This window comes from Saccopteryx bilineata, chromosome 2, assembly GCF_036850765.1.
Source record: "Saccopteryx bilineata isolate mSacBil1 chromosome 2, mSacBil1_pri_phased_curated, whole genome shotgun sequence".
Lineage (NCBI taxonomy): Eukaryota > Metazoa > Chordata > Mammalia > Chiroptera > Emballonuridae > Saccopteryx > Saccopteryx bilineata.
Window position 1 is genome coordinate 364,194,887 of NC_089491.1, and position 26,602 is coordinate 364,221,488.

The 26,602-nt window shown below is 38.9% G+C and overlaps 1 protein-coding gene and 1 non-coding gene across 3 annotated transcripts in view; one reads left to right on the forward strand and one right to left on the reverse strand.

Moving 5' to 3' along the window:
* Nucleotides 1–26,602, reverse strand: part of NLK (nemo like kinase) — a 164,723-nt gene that overhangs the window by 8,971 nt on the left and 129,150 nt on the right. For both annotated transcript variants that reach the window (XR_010729520.1, XM_066263267.1), the window contains exons 4-8: nucleotides 20,479–20,585; nucleotides 18,967–19,052; nucleotides 13,619–13,828; nucleotides 9,611–9,712; nucleotides 236–322 (exon numbers count right to left, since the gene is read on the reverse strand). Coding sequence is in view for 1 of the 2 variants with exons in the window: in XM_066263267.1 (XP_066119364.1) it covers nucleotides 236–322; nucleotides 9,611–9,712; nucleotides 13,619–13,828; nucleotides 18,967–19,052; nucleotides 20,479–20,585 (592 nt within the window). In the remaining variant the exon portion in view is untranslated. The remainder of the gene's footprint in view (nucleotides 1–235; nucleotides 323–9,610; nucleotides 9,713–13,618; nucleotides 13,829–18,966; nucleotides 19,053–20,478; nucleotides 20,586–26,602) is intronic.
* LOC136327678 (U2 spliceosomal RNA) lies at nucleotides 21,937–22,127 on the forward strand. Its single transcript, XR_010729849.1, has one exon. It is a non-coding gene; the product is annotated as a U2 spliceosomal RNA (small nuclear RNA).

Here is a 26,602-nt window from a genome sequence, read left to right on the forward strand (position 1 = left end):
TGATTTAACTTGATGCCTTTTACAAATAGATACAAGGATGGTAGAGTTCCTCATCTCTTCAACTCAGCTCGTATGTGTTAATAATCAACTTCTGTGTAATGAGTGAGCATGATACACATGGAACTGGGGACTGAAGTTATCTTTTGAAAAGTCATTATTTACATCATCCATTCTGATGCTTTTCTTAGAACACGTTTTTAATTAATTACGAAATATAAAAACAAACACTACTTACTGGATCAAAGACCAACATCCTGCAAAGGAGATGAACAGCTTCATGTGTAGCCTGGCTAGACAGGGTATAAAGGACAGGAAGAGATGGCTGTGAAAAAATAAAGAATTCAAATATGTAAATAAGCATAAGTAGATATTGAGTATAGCTAATTTATGACAAATACTCAGCTCAAAAGATGTATGCACATAAGTCAGAATTCAAAGGGAATGAATAATTAACCAGTCTTCGAAAACAACTGTCACTGACTTCCAGGAGCATATTTTATATTGCATGCTACCTTTGGAGATTAAAGCATAAAGGAGCCTATGGAAAGTGAAAGCTAATCCTATTAGCACTTACACTGTAAATGCTTTGGCAAGAAGGGAAGACCAAACATGCCCAGGAGTGGGAGAAAAGGAATTTAATACCTTGGCCACACGCCAAGTTAAGCATGTAGACTGTACAAAAAGTAAGCATGTGAACTATGTCTTACAGCAATATAACCACAAAGGTGCTAAAACACTAGTCCTAGAGGAGCTAAAAGACACTTAGGAAGCTCCAGAATCTTCTAAGAAAGTATGCCACTGTTTTTGCTAGGTCTACCTATTTGCCTTTAGCAAAATATCTGACCCTTTTGCACTGGCTCTTATGACTGAAAATCCACAGATCTGATAAAACTTTAATTTCACTGAGTGGAGAGTTAGGGACAGAGCAAGTGAATGGCATCACTGCTCTGTCTGTCATCCAACTAACACTAACAGGTCTCACTGCATCTCAGTCACAGCCTCAGAATCTTGCTAGACAAGATGTTACATATCTGCTTCCTTCCAACAAAGCCGTGTAGGAAAATCTAACAAGAACAAAATACCTCAGAGTCATCAGAAGGTAATTATTCACCCTACAGGAGTTTTCTTCAGGATCAAGGAGCAATAGATATGAGATGGGGGTTTTAGTTCACTAACGAATTAGATAAATCAACATGTCTAAATCTCAGTATTCTTACATATTAAAAAAGCAGGCTGGACTAAATGATCTCTTCTCAAGTTTAGTATGAGACTTGACAGGACTACTATAGATAAAAAGCATTATGTACACAGAACCCATGCATACTAGCACTCAAATATTTGTAGACCGACTTACTATTCCTTGGTGCATTTACATGTTTGCAAGGAGAGAAGTATTTTTTTGTTAAGAATATGTAAGTCTATGGTAGCTCTGAAATTATCTGCATTAGTCAAGATAAGGGGTGTGTGTGTGTGTGTGTGTGTGTGTGTGGAGAGTGTAAGGAAGAGGTTTTAATTTACAACTTAATTTATATACTGTATATTTTTCCCTATGAATTTTTATTTATTTTATTTTTTTTATTTTTCTGAAGCTGGAAACGGGGAGAGACAGTCAGACAGACTCCCGCATGCGCCCGACCGGGATCCACCCGGCACGCCCACCAGGGGCGATGCTCTGCCCACCAGGGGGTGATGCTCTGCCCCTCCGGGGCATCGCTCTGCCGCGACCAGAGCCACTCCAGCGCCTGGGGCAGAGGCCAAGGAGCAATCCTCAGCGCCCGGGCCATCTTTGCTCCAATGGAGCCTTGGCTGCGGGAGGGGAAGAGAGAGACAGAGAGGAAGGAGGGGGCGGGGGTGGAGAAGCAAATGGGCGCTTCTCCTATGTGCCCTGGCCGGGAATCGAACCCGGGTCCCCCGCATGCCAGGCCAACGCTCTACCACTGAGCCAACCGGCCAGGGCCCCTATGAATTTTTTTATTGTGTAAAGTGAAGTAATTTGATATTCTTAAGATTTGGATTCTTCATTTGTGAATAGCTGTCCTCTTTTTTACTGGCTCGTGCAGGTTGTCAGCCAAATTACAGCCAATTCTTACTGACTCAGATGTCTACCTATAACCAACTCTTTCCTTTCTACTCCCCAAGTGAATCTGCACCTTACACTACTTCTTGTGGTGGAGGGATGTTATGGTTTAGGGACAGGACTACTGGAATGAGTATTAGAAGACGTGGGTTCAAATCCTAACTCTGCTATCACAAGACTTGGGTAAGTCGCTTGAACTCTGGCTTCCTCATCTATTAGACTGCAGCAGCACAGCCCTACTGCCTGCCTGCCAACACCACTGCTAATCATCTAATATCTACCAAATGCCAGGTCCTGGGCTGGGTGTTAGGGCAACAAAGATGAATAACATCTCTCTGGTGGGCAATGAAAACATAACCAAGTAGTTCCAGAAGCCACTGAATAGAGGATAGAGAACAAATTAGGAGGCAAAATTTATAAGACTTGAGGACACCTTGATATGAGACAGGGGAGCTTACGAAAGAAAATCAAATGAGTGGAGGTTAGGGTTACCTGAAATTTTAAACACTGCTCCATTCCAAATTGTATCTTTCAGAAGTACATCTCAACAAATACACTAAAAATAAGACTAAGTTTAATTTCAGCCTAGAACAGTCATATTATATACTGCCTCCTTTTCTGAGTTTATATGTATGTTAAAAAGAGGCACAGAGAAAAAGAAGGGTCAGTTCAGCCATGCCATTATCTCTCCAGTAAGATAACCACTAATGATTTATCTAGTTCCTAGCACTGGATCCATAGAAAGTATAATGTTAGAGATGCTGCATTTCTTTTTTAAGTAATTTTAATACATTTTTAATTGATTTTAAAGAAAAAGAGAAAAGGAGAGAGGAAAAAGGAGAGAGAGGGGGGAGGGAAAGAAAAAACACTCATTGGTTGCTTCCCGTATGTGCCCTGACCAGGGACAGAACCCACAACTTCGGTGTTTCAGGACAACGCTCTAATCAACTGAGCAAACTGCTAGGGCCCTGCATTTCTAATTCCATTTTCTTCCCCTCTAATTCACCAGCCATTATGGTTGAAACCAGCTGGGCCCAGGTGTCAGAACTAGAAAAGATTCTATTTCTCATCAAGTGCAGTGGAATCACTTTGAATGAGAAAAAAAAAAAAGAATGCTTAAAAATATGCCCCAAATAGCTTATTTGGAAAAAAGTTTTTGCCAACTTCCCTAACATTTACACATATCACTTTTCCCCATTTTAAAATATACTAGTCCGTTTTCTGTTTGTTCAGCAAGTCTATAAGTCACTTAGCAATGTAGGAGTGAGTGGGAGTGTGCTGAATCACGAGGACAGGAAGGGTTACACAGAGTGCTCTATTAATGACTGTGATGAACTGTCAGTGACACGAAGCAAAGACGAGCTTCTGGTCTTGGGTGAGAAGCCCGCAATGGATATACCACAGCCAGTATAAGCCAAGTGCAGAGTGCTGGTCACTGCAGCTGAGTGGGCAAGGCTGTGTGAATCCTGTTAGATGTTCCTTTAGGTTTCATCTGGAGCAAAGAAGCTGTGTTAGGTTTCATGCGGAGCAATGTGCAGTGCACGATAGTAAGCACTTGGGGTTCCATAAAAGAAACTCCCACCTGAAAAATAAGAAGATTGAATTACATGAAGTCTCTAACATCCTCTGATTCTGTTAAATGTAAGATAAGACAGGAAACAGGACTATTTTAATTTCGGTGAAAATATTATATCTATTTCTGACACAATTAGCTGGGAACAATCCGCGGAAAAATGAAAACCTTGTAAGAGATGAAAGAAAGGACTAAATTAGACTTTTCAATCCCATCGATAGGCCAGTGCCTCAACAAGTACCCACTTTGATATTTGGCCCTGGCAGCTAAGAGTCTCCTCAGCCAAGATTTTGAGTTGTGGAAAAGAGACAATTAAAAAAACACACACCAGATAAAGCGTTGACCTGGAAATGCTGAGGTCGCCGGTTCAAAACCCTGGCTTGCCTGGTCAAGGCACATATGGGAGTTGATGCTTCCAGCTCCTCCTCCCTTCTCTCTCTCTGTCTCTCTCTCCTCTCTCTCCCTCTCCCTCTCTCTCTCTATCCTCTCTAAAAATGAATAAAATTTGTGTAAAAACAAACAAACAAACAAACAAAAAAAACACACACCGTACAGTGATTTTGTCTACTCAGTATTTTCTGACCTTCAGGAAACCATTCTCTTCTCACCCTCAAGTGTTCTGGCTGGCCTTGAGCTCAATCTCCAAACTCCAAGGGTGGCACTTGACCCAGGCCTGGGCAATCAAATGACATTCCCGGGCACCACAACTAGCTGCAGATGGGCACATGGTCTAAAACAAGTAAGGTACATGGGCTGGCTAACTCAACACATACCCCCGATCCTCTTTTCATTTACCTTCATTATATGAGATGGAAATTTCTCGGTTTTTAGCCTGTCTTGTATCTGGGAGGCCGTATATTTATTACACAGTCCTGGACAATGATATAAAAACAAGTTTGGCAGGCAGGCTTCTGGGAAAACTTTGCCTTCCTGATGAAAAGGACAGAGACTGCTAATGCTCCCTCTTTCCTCCATTTTTTTGCTTTGAAAGTAGATATGATATCTGGACAAGCTACAGCTAACTTGTGACCGTGAGGTGGGAAGCAAGAGAGCATGAAGTCAACATTCTAAAGATGGCAGAGCAGAAAGAAAGAAAAATAACTAGATCCTTGATTACATAATTGAGCAGCTCTATCAGTTCTAGACTGCCTACCTCTGGACTTGATATGAGGAAAAAAATAAACTATTTCTTTAAACCACTGTAAGCAATTTTTTTCTATTACTTATAACCAAACTCATTCCTAACTGAATCAGAGAACTTCCAAATATTATTGCTGGACCTATTTGGGAAAGCTCTTTTCTGAAAGATTGATATGCTAGTAGAACATAGGTCTGGACTGCTGGCTCCATTTTGCCAACATGTGAGGGAAGGCCTGTCTGAAAATGAAGTCAACACACAGGAAAACCGAAAAAAGAGTCAGATTCCTGGTATGGAATCTGACTAGCTGAATCAAGCAGAGACTGAAGTCAGCTGTAGCTCAAGACTTTTCAGTTATATGAACCAGTGAGTTCCGTTTTTTGCGTAAGCCAGTTTTAACTGGGTTTCACTAGAAAGAGTCCTGTCACACAACATGGAAATATGTATATTAACTAACCAACACAAGTAAACTGAGGCAGTAATCTGTGACTTTAAGAAGACAGTTAGGTTCTCCTGTATATGTATATTTTTCAAAAAGTCCCAATAAACAATAGTACATATTTCTGCTTGTACAAATATATATAGAAATAGGCCCTGCCAGTTGGCTCAGTGGTAGAGCGTTGTTGGCCAAGCATGTGGATGTCCTGGCTTCGATTCCCAGTCAGGGCACACAAGAGAAGTGACTATCTGCTTCTCCAGCCACCCCCCACCCCCAAAATGGCTTGATTGGTTCGAGTGCATCACCCCAGCTGCTGAGGATGGCTCTATGAAGCCTCCACCTCAGGTGCTAAAAATAGCTCGGTTATGAGCAGGACCCCAAACGGGTAGGGCATCAGTCCAAGGTGGAGGTTGCTGGGTGGATCCCAGTTGAGGCACATGCAGGAGTCTGTCTGTCTATCTACCTTCCTCTTATTTGGAGAAGAAGAAGAAAAAAACAGACATATATATACACACATAGAAAAATATGTCCGGAAAGATATTCTCAAATTAATCCAGAGGAGACTGGGATGGTGTGGGAGGTAGCTAAGGATGACTAACTCTCTGTAAAACTTTTATTTTATATGCAGTCACATATTACTTGCACATAAACAAATGGAATTTTATTTTTTTAAACAAATGAAATAAAAAAAAATCTGCTGTGAAGGTATTTGTGCCTGGCAGTGATTGGCTAAGAACATCGGTTTTAAAATTAGAGAAATCTATTTTTGAGACGGCTTATTTGAGACTTGGCATATTATTTAACCTCCGTAATACTCTACCTCCCATCTGTAAAAAGGAAGAATAAATGGGACATTATAGTGTTGTGAGGATTTAATGTATTTATTAAGGTGAACATCTTTGCATCTCTGCGTTGAACTCTACTTGATCATAATATATATATATAATATAAAATATATAAACCACAGCTATTGTCTGCTATTTTAGAGTATAACTTTAACTGTTAACATTAAGTGTTTAGAATGCCAGGCACTCTTATATGTTCTCCTTGCATCTACTATCTCTTTATAATTATAACAATATAATGTAGTAACTGTTTTTGTTCACATTTTACAGATGAATGAACCAAGGCACAGGAAGGTTAAGTAATTTGCCTAAGGTCACAAAGTGAGTTACTGGTAGAGTTGGGAATCATATACAGTTTGTCTGAAAACTGTAGTGTACAACTCCTGGGACACAAAGAACATGCTATGCAATGTGGTAAGCCTGACACCAACACCACAGCCTGCACCTTTAATCACTACAGTCCAGAGAAACATAAACAGGGTATACATCCGGTGCAGAGCACTGAGATAAGTACAGTGCCCTTTGGAGAATAGTCACGATGCATGGAAGTACATAAACTATATTGCATAATTGGATTGGGGACCAAAATAATCTTCTAATGTTAAAAAAAAATCCAAGTAGCTACATACCAAATATACTTGTGTGTGGGTGTGTATGTGTCTTCCAATGTCAGCTCTAAATAGATTGAACATGAATGGAGATACCTTCAAGCAATTGCTAATAGGCTAACAAGAGGCACATAAGACAAGCATCATGGGGTAAGGGAAGGAATAGGGAGTGGTAAGGGAAGAGGCAGAATGTGACTAATGGCTTAAGTAGAGAGCTCTAAGGTCTATTAACTTCTCCAGAGAGCAGTGATGGTATAAAGATCAACTAGCAAACATACTGTTCTAAAGAGCAGTCAGGAAATTCCTTAGAATACAGACAAAAATACTGAATTTCCATACTGTGAGAAAAATGGAACCAAGTACCATACTAAATTAATTTAGACTTGATTATATATGGTAGGTACAACTCACTCTATACAAATCTACTGGGTTAATGTTCAAAGACCATGAATACCTGCCTAGAGAGGCCATTTCCAACACTGGTTAAAACTCATCTAAAGATAATATTTTAAAGTCTGTGCAAAGCATATCTAACCTTTGAGCAGAAGAGGTATCCTAATTAGTTTTTCTCCACCAATCCTGTCTTTAAAATAAAAATATTCTGATCTAGCCAGAGCTATCCCTAACTTTTACCATGGTGCTGTCTTAAGGCCATCACTAAACTCAGTGATAAAATGTTAAGCTCTAAGAGGCATTACTGTTAAGTGGACAATTCATATAAAAATGTATAATAGCCTAACTGATGGTGGTGCAAGTCCAGGTTTGAAACCCCGAGGTTCTGGCTTGAGCATGGGCTCACCAGCTTGAGCGCTGGGTCACCAGCTTGAGTGTGGGATCATAGACATGATCCTGTGGTTGCTGGCTTGTAGCCCAAGGTCGCTGGCTCAGCTGGAGCCTCCAGTGAAGGCACATAAGAGAAAGCAATCAATGAACAACGGAAGTGCTGCAACTATGAGTTGATGCTTCTGATTGCTCTCCTCCCTCTCTTTAAAAAACAACAACACCAAAACACAAAAAACAATATAAGAACGAATTCTGCTAAACATCTTAATCTATTTAACTAGTTAAGTAAATATGGGACTTAATATTTTCCTTTCTTCCACCCTTTGTTTTAGATAATAATGACATTTTCTATTTTTTAATTTAATTTAAAGTTCTAGGTTTTTACAACTAGATTTTTAAAATTTCTAGTAGAAAAAGAACTCACTTTGCCAGGAATGCTCAAAGGAATGCTAAGTGACTTTTGGTGCATAAGTTACATTTTTAAGCTGTTCTAAAGAGCAGGCAGGAAATTCCTTAGAAAGTTTTGCTCTCTCCGCTGCTGTTTAACAACTCTTCGACACAAAGGATGGATTAGCTGGCAACCACTACCAACAGTTAAAATTCCTATAGAGATGGAAGGGTGCCACCAGGCTACTTGATTTTCATCACTTTTCATTACAGACTACCTTTGCCGGGCAAGATTTATTGAGCTAAAGAGGTCAGTAGAAGAGGAATTTTATATTGTTACTTCCAAGGACACATTTACCATGAGGTATTGATAAATTAGTTTAATATTCCTGATGTTGGCCAATATATAAAACATAATAGATCTTTTTAGTTCCTTCTATTAATATAGAACCTTTCTCTAGGTTAAGACATGCTGTCCTTTCTCCTTGGGAGTTAGGGTCTCTAATTATTTTATAGTTCTAAACTAAATGCTACAGAAGGATGTTACCAGCATGAGCTATTTATTTTATTTTTATTTTTTCAAATTAGAAGAGAAAGTTTATTTAGAAGATTACAGAGGTAGCAGAAGTGAGCCAGCTGGGCTGCAAAGGCTCTGGAAACAAGCTCCAGAAGCACAAGAAGGGCCCTTGGCGGTTAGGAGAGGGAAAGGAAAAGGTAGTGCCCCTGGGGGAAGGAGAGGGGCAGGCGCGCTCCTGAGAGGGGCTATTTAAAATGCCGACATCTACATCTGTATTTACCAGTTCAGGCTGCTTTCAGGAGATAACACACTTTCCCTGCTGCATTTATGCCTGTGCAAAATGGATACTCTGGAGTCGCACTAGGATTACAGAGAGGGAACTGAAGGGAACGGCAAGGCCTTGACCAAACATCTGGCTGGTAATTTGAGAGGAGTCAAACTTGGTCTGTCATTTTGTCGATTAGATTCATTGGATCTTCTAATGATCAATCAGATCATCTAAATACTCAATTTAAAAGAAACCAAGGCAAAGCCCAGGGAAATCAGTTGCCAAGTCTTCCTGTTTAAGCCTTCTCTCTTCTGTTTCAGTTTATTGCTCTTAGGTAAAATATTCCTTCTACTCATTCTCCACATCATTAGGCTGTTTTGTCCAAAGGAGATTAGGAAAATGCTTCTAAATCAATAGGATGGAGATAAATTCTTCTTTCTCAGCAGTGACTGGCTGGTTGCAAGTAATACTGATCAATGAAAATGACAATTTCTCTTTATATTTCTTTTCTAACAACATTCACATCTGCTTGTGTGTTAGTGGCAAGAGTGCAATAGAAACGGCTTTCCATTCATGGCTGAAATAAGAGATACCAGGTATTCTGGTTCAGTATTTGGATAGGACATTTTGATATATACCATACGTATTAGGTTATGGCACTGAGGTTAAAGTTCTACCCCTAGTAACTTTTTCCAGACACATCAAAAAAACCCAGGAGACAAAAAGCCAGGGGTAATTTATTAGCAAGGGTGCTATAAAAATATTCCTTTCTTCTACAGCATCAGTAATTACCGTATTTTATTTGATTTGACAAATATTTAACATTTTCTTACTTATGGATATGACATACAGAATAAAATAAACTTACAAGTAATATTTTTGTTTAAAAATTCTTAAAGCTTCATTATTCTGTTGAAAGGAAACCCTTGCCCAAAGAGATGGTTACCAAATACAGATCTTCTCCTTCTCGTTTACCTGTTTGTGAGGACCCCTGAGTATGTGTGCCTTAGCGCCTTCACAAGCCGTCCTCATTGCTTCCAGTGATGGGGTGCCTAAGAGATCCGTGATCAAGTCCAACTACAAGGAAACAGGAGATACAGATGGACAGTAAGCTCAAGAGAACAACTTTTTATTAGAGTTGAGGAGCCAATTTGGGAGAAATAAGTCTAAGGCAAGTTCCAGATTAAGTAATAGGAGCTCCTATTTTCACTTTTTGGACAATTAAAAAGACCAGAAAAAATGCTCATTAGGAACCCACATGTTTGAAATAGAGAAAATGTGTTTTGGCAAATGTGGCCTTCTAAGGCTATAATAATTTTGGAGTCTGCATCTACCTTCCCTGTGTCTTGATTCCATAGCATTTATGATCCTCGCAGAGATGAACTGCTCTTTTAACTGACAGTTAATGACTATTTTTTCAAACAGTTAATGAATAAATTCTAATGCTTCACATGGATTTAGGCTCCTCAAGGAGCTAATCCACAAATCAGGCAACTGTGATTTAGTAAATACTTAGAACATTCACACCTGAAATTAAAGCTAAGCAATCAATGTTTGAGTCAGTTACATACCCCTTTACTATGCTAGAAATCTCTCCACTGACAGGAAACTGCAGTACTTAGACTCTGACTATGACATTGCTTAAGGCCCCGTTTAGTTAGCTGAGCACAATAAAAGAGACCAATAAAAATGGTCTTCTCACAAACAAGTCTTTGTAAGTACCACAGCACCTTCACAATTTTCTATAGTGCTACAATTGTTCTAACCTCATAACCTAATTAACAATAACATTTTATTTGAATTCCTTCAGAATGGAAAATTCTTACTTAGAGAATACTTCTTTTTCTGGTGCTGGAGTTGCCGATTATAAAGCACAGTTTTGTCCTGCCCTTATCTAAACGGTGGGATACCATCAGTATCACTGCCCGCTAGGATAATGGAGATATCTAAGTAGCTTGTTTTCCACAGAAGTAAAGATCTGTATACATAGCTTTTTGGGAAGTGTTGGTGATACGTTTGGACCTCTAACAACTACACTTAAAGGCAGAAGGAAATGACTGGCTCATGAAAACAAATTCAGAAAATTGTCTAAAATAGCTAAAATGGGTCAGATCCATGAAATCTGAATTCTGCTGGTATTACAATACCAAAGCTATTTATTTTTCAAAGACACAAAGAAAATGCTACAAGAAATAACTACTTCCACTTAGAAATTAGATTCTTTTCCCATTTAAAAATTTGGCATTTCACCCTAAAATACAATGATGATGGATAGGTGTGAGTTCTCCTTCAGTGGCTACATCACACTGGCAAACTCAAGACCTAAGTATTTCTCTAGAAAATGAGATAACTGAATTTGATTCTAGTGCTTCCTATTTTCCTTTATATATTCTTTCCAGCACACTCCCAGATCCTTGTTTAATATATTATTTAAGTTTTTCTGTATGACAGCTTATGTCCAGGTAAGTCTGGTAAAGTCGACTTTCCAAAAATATTGAACAATAAAATGGGTACTGTCAACAGTACCCAACATTAAATTATGTATGTTTTTATCACTTGGATCACGTTCTAAGTCCTAAAAAATAGACTGAATATACAACAGAGAAATAATTTTTTTTTGACAGAGACAGAGAGAGTCAGAGAGAGGGACAGATAGGACAGACAAGAAGGGAGCAGCACCTTAGTTGTTCATTGATTGCTTTCTCATATGTGCCTTGACCAGGGGGCTACAGCAGACCAAGTGACCCCTTGCTCAAGCCAGCGACTTTGGGCTCAAGCCAGAGACCTTGGGCTCAAGCCAGTGACCTTGGGCGCAAGCCAGCGACCATTAGATCATGTCTATGATCCCACGCTCAAGCTGGTGACCCTGTGCTCAAGCTGGTGAGCCTGCACTCAAGCCAGAGACCTCAGGATTTCGAACCTGGGTCCTCCGTGTCCCAGTCCGATACTCTATCCATTGCGCCGCTGCCTGGTCAGGTCAGCAGAAAAATAAATTTAAATGTTGATCATAGTATATGTTGTTTCCAATGTATCATTTAACAACTCTTTGTAGAAAGAGAATAAAAAAATTATTCCAGTTTGGTCAAGTACATGAATTATTTTACAAAGATACACAGTAGTCATCTTTTAAAATGTGACCAATCAAATCTTAACATACCCTTGCTCAAAATCTCCACATAGCTTTCTATCACTCTTTGCACAGAATAAAATCCGAACCTTATCAGGCTGCCATGGGCAGGCTTTCTCTTTCTCTGACCGCAGTTCCTACATGCTCCTCCTTGGTCATGCCACCCCCCAACATGTCACACTGGTTCCTGCCTCAGAGGCTTTGTTATGCTGGTTGTCCTTTCTCTTGGAGCCCTTTATCCCAGCACCTGGCTTCTCATTTCACTTGGGTCACTCCTCAAAGGTTACCCGTCAGAGAATTTTAGCACTGCTCTGATCCATCATCATGCTATCTCTAACCTGCTTAAATTTTGCTTCTTGGATTTACCGTTCCTTGGGATTAATTATTGGTATACTTATTTAATTTCTGTCTCAGGTGAAAGTCTCCCAAAGGCAGGCACTTACTTTGTTTTACTCACTGCTGCATCCCTGGCTCCCTGGCATCCCACCACGATCCTGTTTGCGAACTGAGTGCTTACCATGGGCCAGGCCTTATTTTCAGCTTTACTACTTCATTTCACCTGCATAACAATCCTCAAAACAGTTTAACTTGCCAATATTTGATAAAAAGTTAAGTGGCACAGCTAGGATCTGAACCCACCAATTTGATTCCATAGCCTGAGCTCATCATTGTTACATTAGTCTCATGCAAATAATAAAATTTATGAATCTCATAAAATTTATGAATAAAAAATACTTAAAAATTATTCCAAGAAATATAATAATATTCGAGTAATGAATTAGCTATAAAGGCAGACAATGTAAGTATCACGGTGTCCTGCCTGGCCTGTGGTGACGCAGTGGACAGAGCATTGACCTGGAGCACTGCGGCCGCCGATTCAAAACCCTGAGCTTGCCTGGTCAAGGAACACACGAGAAGCAAGCAATGAACAACTAAAGTAAAGCAACTATGAGTTGATACTTCTCATTCCCTCTCTCTTTCTCCCCCTCCAAATCAATAAATAAAATCTTTAAAAAAAAAAAAAAAGTATCACAGTGTCCTAAAGCTACATTTTTTTTTTTTTTAACAGAGACAGAGAGAGAGTCAGAGAGAGGGATAGACAGGGACAGACAGACAGGAACGGAGAGATGAGAAGCATCAATCATTAGTTTTTCATTGCGCATTGCAACACCTTAGTTGTTCATTGATTGCTTTCTCATATGTGCCTTGACCGCGGGCCTTCAGCAGACTGAGTAACCCCTTGCTCGAGCCAGCGACCTTGGGTCCAAGTTGGTGAGCTTTTACTCAAACCAGATGAACCTGCACTCAAGCTGGCGACCTCAGGGTCTTGAACCTGGGTCCTCGGCATCCCAGTCTGATGCTCTATCTACTGCGCCACCACCTGGTCAGGCCTAAAGCTACATTTTAATCAGCTTCTGATGTCCTCTGTCATATTTAAATAGTCTAGCTCAATTATGAAGGTTAGAAATGTTTCTAAATGTTTAAAGAAACCAACAATCAAAATTTATATTCTATGCATAAGTCACCAAATACATTTTCAGGTCAGATCCATTCCAGTCGAAAAGAACAGAGGCTCTCTAACAACAGATTATACTTGTGCAAATTGTTACAGCAGTCTGCTGCTAGGTACCAGTGCATGTATAAAGTGAACACTCCCTCTATAGGCATGTAAGTTATAACATGAATCTCTTTGTAATCTGCAACTTCATAACTTCCTGGATTTTAAGTGAACCCGAATTTGCTAAAAATAATTTAGACAGTACAATGAATAAGCCCAAGACATGTATGTATAATGCTTTTCCCTTTAAATCTGTTAAGAGAATTGGAAGCTTCTAAAGCCTAAAGTGATATCATACCTGCTGAATGGGACTCTGTGCCTGAAACAGTATTCTCCGTCCTAGTAGTTCTGCAAAGATACAGCCGACAGACCAGATGTCAATAGCATTGCTGTAATGACGGCTGCCCATCAGGATTTCCGGAGCCCGATAATACTGAGTAACAACTTCCTGAGTCATATGACGAGATTCATCTAATTCTTCCACTCTAGCCAATCCAAAATCACAAATCTAAATAGAAAAGATTACCAAAACATTGTCACAGACAAGTGGGAAAGTGAAACAAAACAGCAAAAAACCAAAATCTTGATAGACCTTTAAACTTTTAAATATGTTTAATGATGTAAGTGGAGAATACTGGTGTCAACATATAATTTGATCTTGTTTGGAAGAGAGGAAAGAAAACTCTCGGACTTCCATATTTTTATATAAAATGATGTACCTTAAAAATAAGCTTCCCAACTTTAATCTGTTTTCAATTGATAACTAAACCAAAAGAAAACAGCTGAACGTGTATTTCTAGGTTTAATGTAGAAAACAAGCTATCTATTTTCAAAGCTGGCTCATTGAGAAAGATAAGAAAAAAAGTACATCCTGAAGACCTCCTGAGCTGACTACGTTCATTATTTTTATGGAATACATATAGTAAAGTTTCTTTAAAGCTATCTAAATTTCAAATTGAGTCCTGCTAACATAGTTCTGAGGAGGTACTTCAGGAGTTCCATCAACACTGCACCCACACTTCACATGTATCTATCTACTTAAAATCCTAATTCATACTCAAATGTGTGAATGTCAAAATGTAGCACACTGTATAAGACCAGTGCTACTAGGTTCATTCATTTTTTCGTGCCATAAATATGTAATTGAATGCCTGTATGTTTAGACAGTATGCTAGAACCTGGAGACAACAGTAAACGAGAAAGACCAGTAAATTAATATGTAGATCTAAGAAGAAATCTTATCTTGCAACTTCTCTTTAACTAAAAACTATGCTGAGGTTGAAAGGTGAGCTGTTAGTAAACAGCCACAATGCCGGCAACTTTGGCATTTTTTTTTTTAAGTGAGAGAGAGAAAAAGAGAAAGAGACAGGAAGGGAGAAAGATGAGAAGCATCAACTTGTTGTTGCCACACTTTAGTTGTTCAATGATTGCTTTCTCATATGTGCCTTGACTGGGGGGCCCAGCTGAGCCAGTGACCCCTTGCTTAAGCCAGTGACCTTGGGCTCAAGCTGGTGACCTCAGAGTTTCAAACCTGGGTCCTCAGTGTCCCAGGTCAACACTCTATCTACTGCACCACCGCCTGGTCAGGCAACTTTTGCTTATTTTTAGGAATTAAGATTTTCTCGGTAGCAGGCAACCAAAACAAACACTGGGAGCACTGGAGGATGAGATAAGAGAGTAATCAGTGTTCTCACTGATCAACTTTATGAGTCAATATTATAAGTGACAAAGTAACACTATTTGTCTGTTTTCTAAGTTGAGGTCCCAGCATAAGATTTTATTTAAAGAAAGATCTGGTACCTTAAAATACTTTAAAGGAAATAATTTTTTTTTTTTTTTTTTTTGTATTTTTCTTAAGTGAGGAGCGGGGAGGCAGAGAGATAGACTCCCACATACACATGACTGGGATCCACCCGGCAAGTCCACTAGGCGGCAATGCTCTGCCCATCTGGGGTATTGCTCCATTGCAACTGGAGCTATTCTAGCACCTGTGGCAGATGCCATGGAGCCATCCTCAGTGCCTGGGCCAACTTTGCTCCAATGGAGCCTTGGCTGCGGGAGAGGAAGAGAGCGAGAGAGAGAGAAAAGAGAGGGGAAAGAGTGGAGAAGCAGATGGGCGCTTCTCCTGTGTGCCCTGACCAGGAACTGAACCTGGGACATCCACATGCTGGGCTGACACCACTGAGTCAACTGGCCAGGGCCTATAGGAAATAAACTTTACCCCTAATTACTGACAATCCTCTCTTTGTCTTGAGTTTACTATGTCTGGTCATATCAAATAAATTCATGTTTGTATATGGGGATACTCAAATGCTAGCAAAGGCTAGTGTTCAATAACATATTTTAAACTCTATTTCATGGCTATAAATTTTTAGCATATCTTTTAAAATGAAACCAAACCAAAGGAAAGAACTTATATTCACTTTCCTGTATCTTTCTTGTATTTATACAAAAACAAAACAAAACAAAACAAAAAAAACAACCACCCACCCGACAAAAAGTGTTTTCTGTTATAAAGCACGTCCTTTGTTAAAAAGGTCAGTCTCATATGGAGTCATTTTTGGCAATTTATCTGGAAGACAAACTAAACCCAAAATAAAAAGCTTATATGATCAGATAACCAAATAGATATTGAGAATTCCAGCAAAATTATCCATTTTGTGTTTAACATAAAACAAAGTACATTCATAACATGAAAATATACTAACTTAAACTAAGTGTTTTATAATATTTTTGATGAAATTGTACATTTAAGAAGAGAGCATTAGTGTTGTAGCCTGGCACTCTGGCTTTTAAAAGGAGGCTACTAAGACAAGTCAAGAGAGAAGAGCAAAATGTCAATTTGTTCTGATCCATGTGCTGTTTATTCATAAATAATGTTTTCCTTTAGTTACTCATTCATGTAGCCAGAGGTTATAATAACATAACAGATGATTTGGAAAATGGACCTCAAGCAGTTAATGGAATCAAGCATGACAGGTTCTATACAAAATGTTTTGTGAAGTTCTCCCAATAGAAACCGAAATAAGAAACTTGCTTAAACTGTTATAAAACTGATTTGGTCTAAATAGAACAAAGAATTCCGAACTATAAGGTTTTCCTTTAAAAAAAAAATTAAAATGGGTTATAGTGATAGGTAGCAGGGGAACAAACCCAATGGCCTATGAAGGAATATTTGCTCAGTGGATTTTGGGGACAATTAATTTCTCTGTGGAAGCAAAAAACTGAACTACAACATCAGTGTTTTCAGGTAAAATATGAAAAATAGGTTCTTACTCTTTCTAGAGTCAGAATAGGGGCCCTGGCCGGTTGGCTCAGTGGTAGAGCGTTGGCCTGGCGTGCAGGAGTCCCGGGTTCGATTCCCGGCCGGGGCACACAGGAGAAGAGCCCATCTGCTTCTCCACCCCTCCCCCTCTCCTTCCTCTCTGTCTCTCTCTTCCCCTCCCGCAGCTGAGGCTCCATTGGAGCAAAGATGGCCCGGGCGCTAAGGATGGCTCTGTGGCCTCTGCCTCAGGCGCTAGAATGGCTCTGGATGCAACAGAGCAACGCCCCAGAAGGGCAGAGCATCGCCCCCTGGTGAGCATGCCAGGTGGATCCTGGGCGGGTGCATGCGGGAGTCTGTCTGACTGCCTCCCAGTTTCCAGCTTCGAAAAAATGAACAAAACAAAACAAAAAAACAGAATAGGAACAAAGTTCCTAAAGGCTGTATGAAGGAAGAAATTTTATTCAAAAGCAGCATAACATACCAGCTTTTAAACTGGTCCACAGTTGAGAGAAAGCACTTAAAATAAAAAATGAAATTCATTTATATATTTGGTTTTAATTTTTAGTTTAACTGTCAACAAGCTAAGCAATTATGCTAGCCTAGATTGCTTTTATTTTTAATTATTAGTTTATTTTTAAATTATACTCGACATATAATATTATATTAGCTTTGGGTGTACCATATAGTAATTCAACATTTATGTATCTTATGAGGTACCACGGAAAGTCTAGTAACCATCTGGCAGCATATAAGGTTTTTATGATATTATTGACTATATTTCCTATTCTTACACTATATCCTCATGATTTATTTTATAACTGGAAGTTTGTACCTCTTAATATCATTCACCACTGGACCTGTGGTGGCGCAGTGGATAAAGTGTCAACCTGGAATGCTGAGGTTGCCAGTTTGAAACCCCAGGCTTGCCCAGTCAAAACACATACGAAAAGCAACTACAATGAGTTGATGTTTCCCACTCTTCCCCACCTTTCTCTCTCTTACCTCTTTCTAAAAATCAATAAAATCTTAAAAAAAAATAGCCTTCACCTTTTTTGCCCATCTCTCCATTGTTTTTGTTTTTTTGTATATTTCTTAAGTGAGAAGTGGGGAGGCAGAGAGACAGACTCCCGCATGCACTCAACTAGGATCCACCTGGCAAGCCCAGTAGGGGGCGATGCTCTGCCCATCTGGGGCCTTGCTTTGTTGCAACCGGAGCCATTTTTAGCACCTGAGGCGAGGCCATAATGCCATCCTCAGTACCCAGGCCAACTTGCTCCACAGCAGCCTTGGCTGAGGGAGGGGAAGAGAGAGAGAGGAAGGAGAGGGGGAAGGGGAAGAAGCAGATGACCGCTTCTACTGTGTGCCCTGACCAGAAATCAAACCCAGGACATCTACATGCCGGGCTGATGCTCTACCACTGAGCCAATCGGCCAGGGCCTCCACTGGTTACTTTTAAAATAGAAAACATTAAAAAAAAAAAAAGAAAACATTTTTAAAAGTTTTCTTTTTCAAATATATCAATTAAAATGTTACGATCTTAGATTTATTGTGGACTGAAGCACCATATAATACTGTGGCTACTGATAAAATAAGTGGAACTTTAATTTTTTCACACAGTGATAACACAGCTCCAGGAAGGCCCTTACCTCTAATTTCTATAACAGGGAAAATATGGTGAACCTCTCAGTATTTAGTTCTGTTCATAGATATTTCTGTTGGGGAGATTGCATATATGTGTATTTAGCTATTTGTTAAGTCACTCTAACAAAACACAATATGGGTAGAGAGAGGTGGTACTGGAGGAAAAGTAAAACGGAAATTTATGACTTGAGATTTTGGGGCTATTAACTATAATTAATCCCATAAGCAATTCTCTTTCAGAGGAGTAATTGGCTAATATATATTATGGAAATATATTTTACCCCTTTCTGGCTTAGTAGTTTCACTTTTAAATGTTTCTACTTTCCTACTTTGCTGCCTCAGTGAAACAGCATATAAAAATGTTAGCTGTGCAAAAACAAAGACAGTTCTTAAAAGGGTATACTCCCATCTCATATAAATATATGCTTGCTGGTTTTTCAATATTCCTTACGATATATACTTCCTTTAATAATGCAATAATCTGAAAAGAAATCACCTCCTCTCTTCTTAGTTTCACTGTAAATCCAATTTCAGGGTTTCCAAAACATGCAAAATATCATGAAGAAACCATAAGACAATACTACAAATTAATTACTATGGCCATCACTAGAGAAAACTAGGTTAATGTTTGCTAAAGTGATGAGAATAAATTTCTTTCTTCCTTTCAGAAAAACATGTTTTCCTTAAACTTGCCTTGACATTCTGATTTTTTGAGACATTTAAGTAAACTGAAAAGCTACCTTTAGAACACAGTTGCTGTTCACAAGGAGATTCCCTGGCTTAATGTCTCGATGTAAAATGCCAGCTGAATGGAGATATTTCAAACCTGGAATAACAAGCAGATTTAATTGCAGATATTTAATTCCTTTTACTCAAACACTGAGCTGGGGAAAACCTTAGAAACAGAATACAGGATTTAAAATTGTTCCCTAAATAACTAATAATGAACATTATTAAAAGCTTGACTTAGTCTTATCTCAAAAAAACTATAATTTTGCTACAGTAAAATCAAGTGTCACCAAACATTTATATAATCTAGAGATAATGTCTATAATTCAAAAGATTATTTAGGTTTAAGTATGGATAAGTTTTTTAGGCACTGGTGTTAAAGCAGACCAATATGCTAGAATTACTCAAAATTGGGGCGACTAGAGCTCTGCTGTTGACACCCTCATCCTGTGATTCTGGGCCGGCTCCACCCAAACAGTTCCCATTAACCAACAGGGCTAAGGTTCATCAGGACAGACATTCAGTGATTCAACAAAATTCAGAAACTTGCCAAGGTTTTTGTTAGTATTTATTCTCTACCACTGAGAATCAAGAGGGTAATTACTTTTCAAGTGTTTTTGACATCTGAAAAGACCGGGGGCTTCTGCTAGATAAAAGTCATAGCTTTAAAATTGTCTTTAAATAAAACATAGCAAATCACATTTTATTTTTTTTACAAGTGCAAAAAAGACCCGATATCCAATATCTTCCTTTTCTCTATCCTAACCGCTGAATATCAACAAATCTATGGAAGGTGAATTCTCTAGTTTTAATATTGTGTATGTATTTTAATCATTTTGGCTGATGCTTTTCATTATGTATAAAGAATGTCTCAATTCTATGAATCTTGGCTGGAGGAAGTATTTGACTAGATCAGAAAGCTGTTTCAGCAGTAAACATTTCTCCATTTTTAATAGCAAAAATTCTGAAGGACAGATGCTATAGCTGGAGAAAGCTCTAACAATGTCAGCCCAAATCACTTCTTTATCAAGTTACTGCTTTTTACTAAGCCAGATGGAAGAATTATTTAGCTGGCTGTTTCTATTAGTCTTCTCCATGCTTTGGCTTTAACAGTCATTTTGTTTTTCTAGGGTTGGACTCAGATATGCCAGCCAACACTCTGACCAGGTCCACCTATGCTGGCTTAAAGAAATGATGCCATCCAGAGGGAACACAGTAACTTTTCAATTTAGTCATATACTAACAAGCATCCTGCTTATTCACCTGTTTATTAATCCACTCAACTGCCTAACAAATTAGACAGACTTCTACTCCACCGCTAAAAATAAGAACCATTTGGCTACTATTAAAAGCCTCTTATTTTAACATCAAGTATAGAGATTATTAAATATACCTTGGTCAAAAGAAAAGTCTTTAGGGAAGAAGAAAGCCTTGCAAGGTCAGATTAGTTAAAATTCAAATGAAAAGTAAAACATGTCGTTTACACAATGACACCAGCTTTTTCTTCATGAAGAAAATCTTACCTCGCAAAATCTGATAAAGAAAAACTTTGACATGATCTGAGCTGAGTGGTTGAGGAGAGACGATAATTTTATGTAGGTCACTCTGCATCAATTCTGTGACAACGTATCTTGAGGTATTAAGTCAAGGAGAGTTCGGAGAATTCAGCCCTCAATGCCATCCAAGTAGGCTACAGGTCTAAAGAGTAACTTGCATTTTTAAGGCTGGAAAAAGCTTAGCAAAAGAAAGCTTCTAGATAGCATAATAAAGATGAGAATCCAGCCCTCAGAACATAAAACATTGCTAAAATTAAAGAATTTACTGTTTAAAAGAGAAAAGTAAGGGTAAACATTTTAAATGACAGCCAGGCCAGAAGAGTGAAGACCAGCCTCAGGTTCTATTTCAAACAAGAGACGGTTCGTGCTCTTACCCTAGGCCACCATGGGGCCAATGGAAAAGAGGACAACCTTCCTATCAACTGTCGCTTTGAAGTATGGTACTCCAAAAATGTATAAAATGGTTAGTTCCAAGTCGCCACACACTCTTAACAACTTAATCTTTTAATTTAACTTTTTATATATTTATACTTTCCTTACTAAATTATAGGCTTCCTATGCTTTGCACTGTTTTTATGTTCTCAGGGTTCTGCTCAATGAACACACAGCAAATGAGCAAATGATCAAAGGCTGCAGCCTGGGGAGCAAAAGAGATGTGGAATTCAGAACTCTTGCAAAGATAAGCTCTCTTGCTGTACCTAGAATAACAGACCCATGTATTACCCTGCCTGCAGTTAAGAACTCATTAAGTTTGGGTGAGTTTTATGATTTAAGTAAAGTCACGCATCATATAATAATGGAGATCTGTTCAAAGAAATGCACCACTAAGTGTTTTGTCATTGTGCGAACGTCATAGAGTGCACTCACACAAACTTAGATGGTGTTGCCTCCTGTATACCTAGGCTATACAGTATCAGTGGTCGGCAAACTCGTTAGTTGACAGAGCCAAATATCAACAGGACGATTGAAATTTCTTTTGAAAAAGAGTCAAATTTTTAAAACTTAAACTATATAGGTAGGTACATTCCTTATTGAGGTAGTGCCTGCACGTGGTATTTTGTAGAAGAGCCACACTCAAGGGACCGAAGAGCTGCATGTGGCTCGTGAGCCGCGGTTTGCCGACCAGGGGATAGTCCATTGCTCCTAGGCTACAAACCTGTACAGCATGTTACTGTACTGTAGGCAACTGTAGCACAATGGTAAATATTTGTGTATCTAAACATAGACAATTTACAGTAAACATATGGTATAAAAAATAACAAATGGTACACCTGATAGGGCACTTACCATGAATGGAGCTTGTAGGACTGGAAGTTGCTCTGGGTGAATCAGGGAATCGGGAGTCAATGCAAAGGCCTAGGACATTACTGTACACTAAGGCTACACTACATTTATAAAAACTTTTTCTTCAATAAATTCTTAGCTATCGCTTCTCGGCCTTTTGGCTAAGATCAAGTGTAGTATCTGTTCTTATCAGTTTAATATCTGATACGTCCTCTATCCGAGGACAATATATTAAATGGGTTTTTGGAGCTGGGAGATGGAATAGGAGCTTGCTCCGTCCACTCCACGCATCGACCCGGTATTGCAGTACTTCCGGGAACGGTGCACCCCCGCTGGGGGCCAAAAAAAAAAAAAAAAAAAAAAAAAAAAAAAAAAAATTCTTAGCTTACTATAACTTTTTTTACTTTATAAACTTTAAAAATTTTTTTACTTTTCAACTCCTTTGTAATTAACACTTAGCTTAAAATACAAACAGATGGTACAGCTTTACAAAAATATTTTTCTTTATACTCTTATTAAACTTTATTTTAAAATATTTAAATTTAAAACTTTATTGTTAAAAATTAAAACGAAAACACACATTAGCCTAGGCCTGCACAAGGCCAGGATCGCTATCTCTGTTTTCCACTTCCACATCTCATCCGTTTGGAAGGTCTTCTGGGGCGGTAACACCGGTGGAGCAGTCATCTGCTGTAACAATGTCTTCTTCTAAAATACCTCCGAAGGGCCTGCCTGAGGCTCTTTGCCATGGGTACCACACCACGACCATGCCTCTCCATTATTACTGTATGTGCTCTGGTAAGTAATTTCCCTGTTCTATCACTTATCTAGAGTTTCCAAAAATTCTTCAGCTGTCTTCACAGCACTTTCACAGTATGTTGGCCAAAACATGTTAACATGGTGCGTGACTGCCTAACAGAAAATCCTGTCGATTCCTTGAAATTTAGCCACAGAATTTGACCACTTCTTAACACACTGGCCCACGACCCCAAGATTTCTAAAATAAGCCAGAATACATTTTTCTGTTAACATTTTTATTTTGTCTATATATTGACAGTCACTTTATTATTTAGAAAATATTATTTTTATGTTTTTTACACTCTTAAGTATGACTTTTATCTTTGGTTTTATTAACCAGATTCTTTCCAAAGAAATACCATAATTAGGTTAGTAAGGAAAGGAGATTTGGCACTCAGAATTTCCTTGTAAGACAGTATAGAATGTTTGAGTCATTCTACAAAATGATACACATCAGTTATTATCAACCAGGGTTAGACTTCATTTTTCTTAATAGTTTAGAATTTTTCTTTTTTTTTTAAACTTTTTTTTTTAAGTGAGAAAGAGAGTGAGACAGAATGAAAGGGACAGGCAAGGGCAGACAGACAGGAAGGGAAGAGAGGTGAGAAGCATCAATTTGTTGCGGCACTTTAGTTGTTCACTGACTGCTTCTCCTATGTGCCTTAACCGGGGGGGGCTCCAGCTGAGCCAGTGACCCCTTGCTCAAGCCAGTGACCTTGGGTTCAAGCCAGAGAGCACGGGGTCATGTCTATGATCCCATGCTCAAGCCAGCGACCCTGCGATCAAGCTGGTGAGCCCGTGCTCAAGCTGGTGGCCTTGGGATTTTGAACCTGGGTCCTCAGCATTCCAGGTCAATGCTCTACCCACTGCACCACTTCCTGGTCAGGCTAAAATTTTTTCTTATAAAAATTTTCAAACACACAGATTTGAAAGAATTAAACAGTGACACACCCATCACCCAGCTTCTACACTTAAAGAGAGAGAAAGAGAGAGGAAGAGAGGAACAGATAGGGACAGACAGGAAGGGAGAAAGGTGAGAAGCATCAACTTGTTGCGGCACCTTAGTTGTTCACTGATTACTTTCTCATATGTGCCTTGACTGGGGGGCTCCAGCTGAGCCAGTGACCCCTGGCTCAATCCAGCGACCTTGGGCTCAAGCCAGCAACCTTGGACTTCAAGTCAGTGACCTTTGGGTTCAAGCCAGTGACCACAAGGTCATGTGTATGATCCCATGCTCAAGCCAGCAACTCCACACTCAAGCCAGTGACCTTAGGTTTCTGAACCTGGGTCCATAGTGTCCCAGGCCACTGCTAGATCCATTGCACCAACAGGCCTACACTTACTATTTTGCCATATATGTTTTAGCACACATTTATGACACTTTCTGTACATCAATTAATCTTATTTCTGTATGCACTTCACAGCACAATCTTTTAGACTGAAAGTCAAATTATGCCACCGTTCTGTAAAAACTTCCCATTTCATTTGGAATAAAAGTTGAAATCCTAAATATATTCTTACAGGGCCATAAACGATCTGGCCTTCTATCACTTTCTTCCTTGCTATGCTCTGAACATGCTAGACATCCTCTGACCCTAGGCTTTTGCTGTAGCTGGTCCCTCTGCCTGGATCGTGCTTCACCAGACATCTACTTGGCTAACTCTTTTACTTTTGTTTTGTTTTCTTTGCTTGAATTTGCTTTTGAATGAGTTATATTTTGACCACTCTAATACTGTGTCCAGTATGCCTTATCTAATTGCCACACCCTCAAACAGCTCCACTTTTTACCCTTTAGAACTTACCCTACATAATTTACTTATGTCCACTTTTTACCCTTTAGAACTTACCCTACATAATTTACTTATGTATGTTTGTCTATTTGCCCAATCCTGCTCTATGAGGACAAGGGTTTTGGTCAGTTTTTTCACAAGTCTATCCCACTCACTCACTCTACTAGGGATTTTAAACATACCATTATAATTATATAATTTTCACAGCAATCCTACAAGGTAGGTGGTTGGATCCCCAATTCAGAATAGGAAATTGAGGCTAACAGAAGCAAGTAACCTGCCAAAGTGTACACATTAATGAAACTCAGATCTGCAGGGTTCATATGAGTGGTGGAATGATCAAACACACCATTGCTCAGCTCATGCTGTCTCCAGCGAACAGTTTTTAGTCTTCTGCAGGGCAGAAGATTTAAACATTTTATTACTTGTTACAGAGGCTTGCAACCAATGCTGAATTTAGGCCTACCTGCACCCCTACTTTCTGAGATACCCCATATCTCCAATTTCTGAGCTGCTCTGATGTGCTGTAGCAAAAACCAGCCTGTTTCTGGGTTCTCAGTACTGCCAGCATAGATTTCTGCCTCTTTTGGTCTTTAACACTTTCCTGACATTTTAGGGGTACTGCAGGAAGGACTGGCAGGTGGAACTTGTGTTCTATCAACTGTGTTTTCACGTTAAAAACTGCATGTTTATTGGCCATATAGATATATGAATATGAGAGAGGAAAAGAGAGGAATAAAGAGAGAGAGAGAGAGGGAGAGAGAGAGAGAGAGAATTGTTCTTGTCCTCTGCTCAATTTTCTACTGGGTGATAATTTTTATTTGTAAGAGTACTTTACAAATTTAGGAAATTAACTCTCTTGTACATACTGAAAAAATTTCCCCCACTAGAATGTTAATCATAGGATACAGCCAGAAAAAACCTTTTTGTACCATTAAGCCTTAATTAGAAGTAACAATATTCTTTTGAGTTGGTTCCAGGAATCTCAAGGGACAAAACTAAAGAAACATTACACAGGAAAAAAAGCAACAAAGCAAAAACAGAAAGACTTCACAACTGCCATCACCATACTGTGTTGTCAACTTGAGGTTTTACTAAGGAAAAAAATTCCTAAATAGAGTATGAAGCACTGATCTGTATGGGATGTCAGTCATGTCTGCTGAGTTAATTGACAAATTTTTTGTTCCTGTCGGGACCAAAAAGTTCTTACACGGAAGTGAACTGTATTTATTCTATTCTGTCCTTCGTGTCCACAAAACTGGCAGCCAAGTTGTAATGCCAGAATCTTTACTGTTAGTAGTCACAGTTGGTATGCACTAAGCAACACAGAGAAAACATCTTAATTTTCAAGTTATCAGGGTGAATTCATAATACTGGTACTTAAAAAAAATCTTGTTTTGATTTATAAAAAAAAACAAACTGATACAAAAGTAAAAAAGAGAGTAAGTATGAAAAGTGTCATATGCTTTCTTCTAACAGTGACTACATTTTCAAAGAAAGAGGAAAAGAAAAACATTGTTTAGCTGGCATGGGTCCTGCTTTAACCAGACATTTGCAGAAAAAATTCTTACATTTTATTTACCATTACAAAACATATACTTCCAGATCAGGGTGTTGTGGACCGTAAACCTACTGGATTTGAATTGATAATACTGGACCATTTAAAAAAAATTCACTGATTTTAGAGGTAGAGGAAGGAGGGAGAGAGGGGAAGAGGGAAGGAAGAGAGAGAGAAGAGGGGGAAAAGGGGAGAGAGAGAGGAAGGGAGACAGAAACATCGATTTGTTGTTTCACTTATTCATGCATTCCTTGGTTGATTCTTTTAAGTGCCCTGACTGGGACTGAACCTGCAACCTTGGCATATTGGGATGATGTTTGAACCAACTGTACTACCCAGTTAAGGATGAACCATTTTGACCACCAGCAATAATAATTTCATATGGTTCAACCTAACACAGGACAAAGTATTACCAGATTATCAAAAAATTGAAAAACCAGGTGTTCAAAATGAATATAGAGTATGATTTCAAATGATAAGTCAATTCTTCTTCATTAAGACCACATACATGTGTGCTTAATTCCTCTCATAAAATAATTTTATTTCTCAAATCAGAAACCAAATGATTAGATCACCACATCTTTATCCTCAGAATCTGTGAACTTGAAAAATCTTTCACTCAACTTCCTGTTCACCACCTGCTTTACCTTTGTGCAGAGAT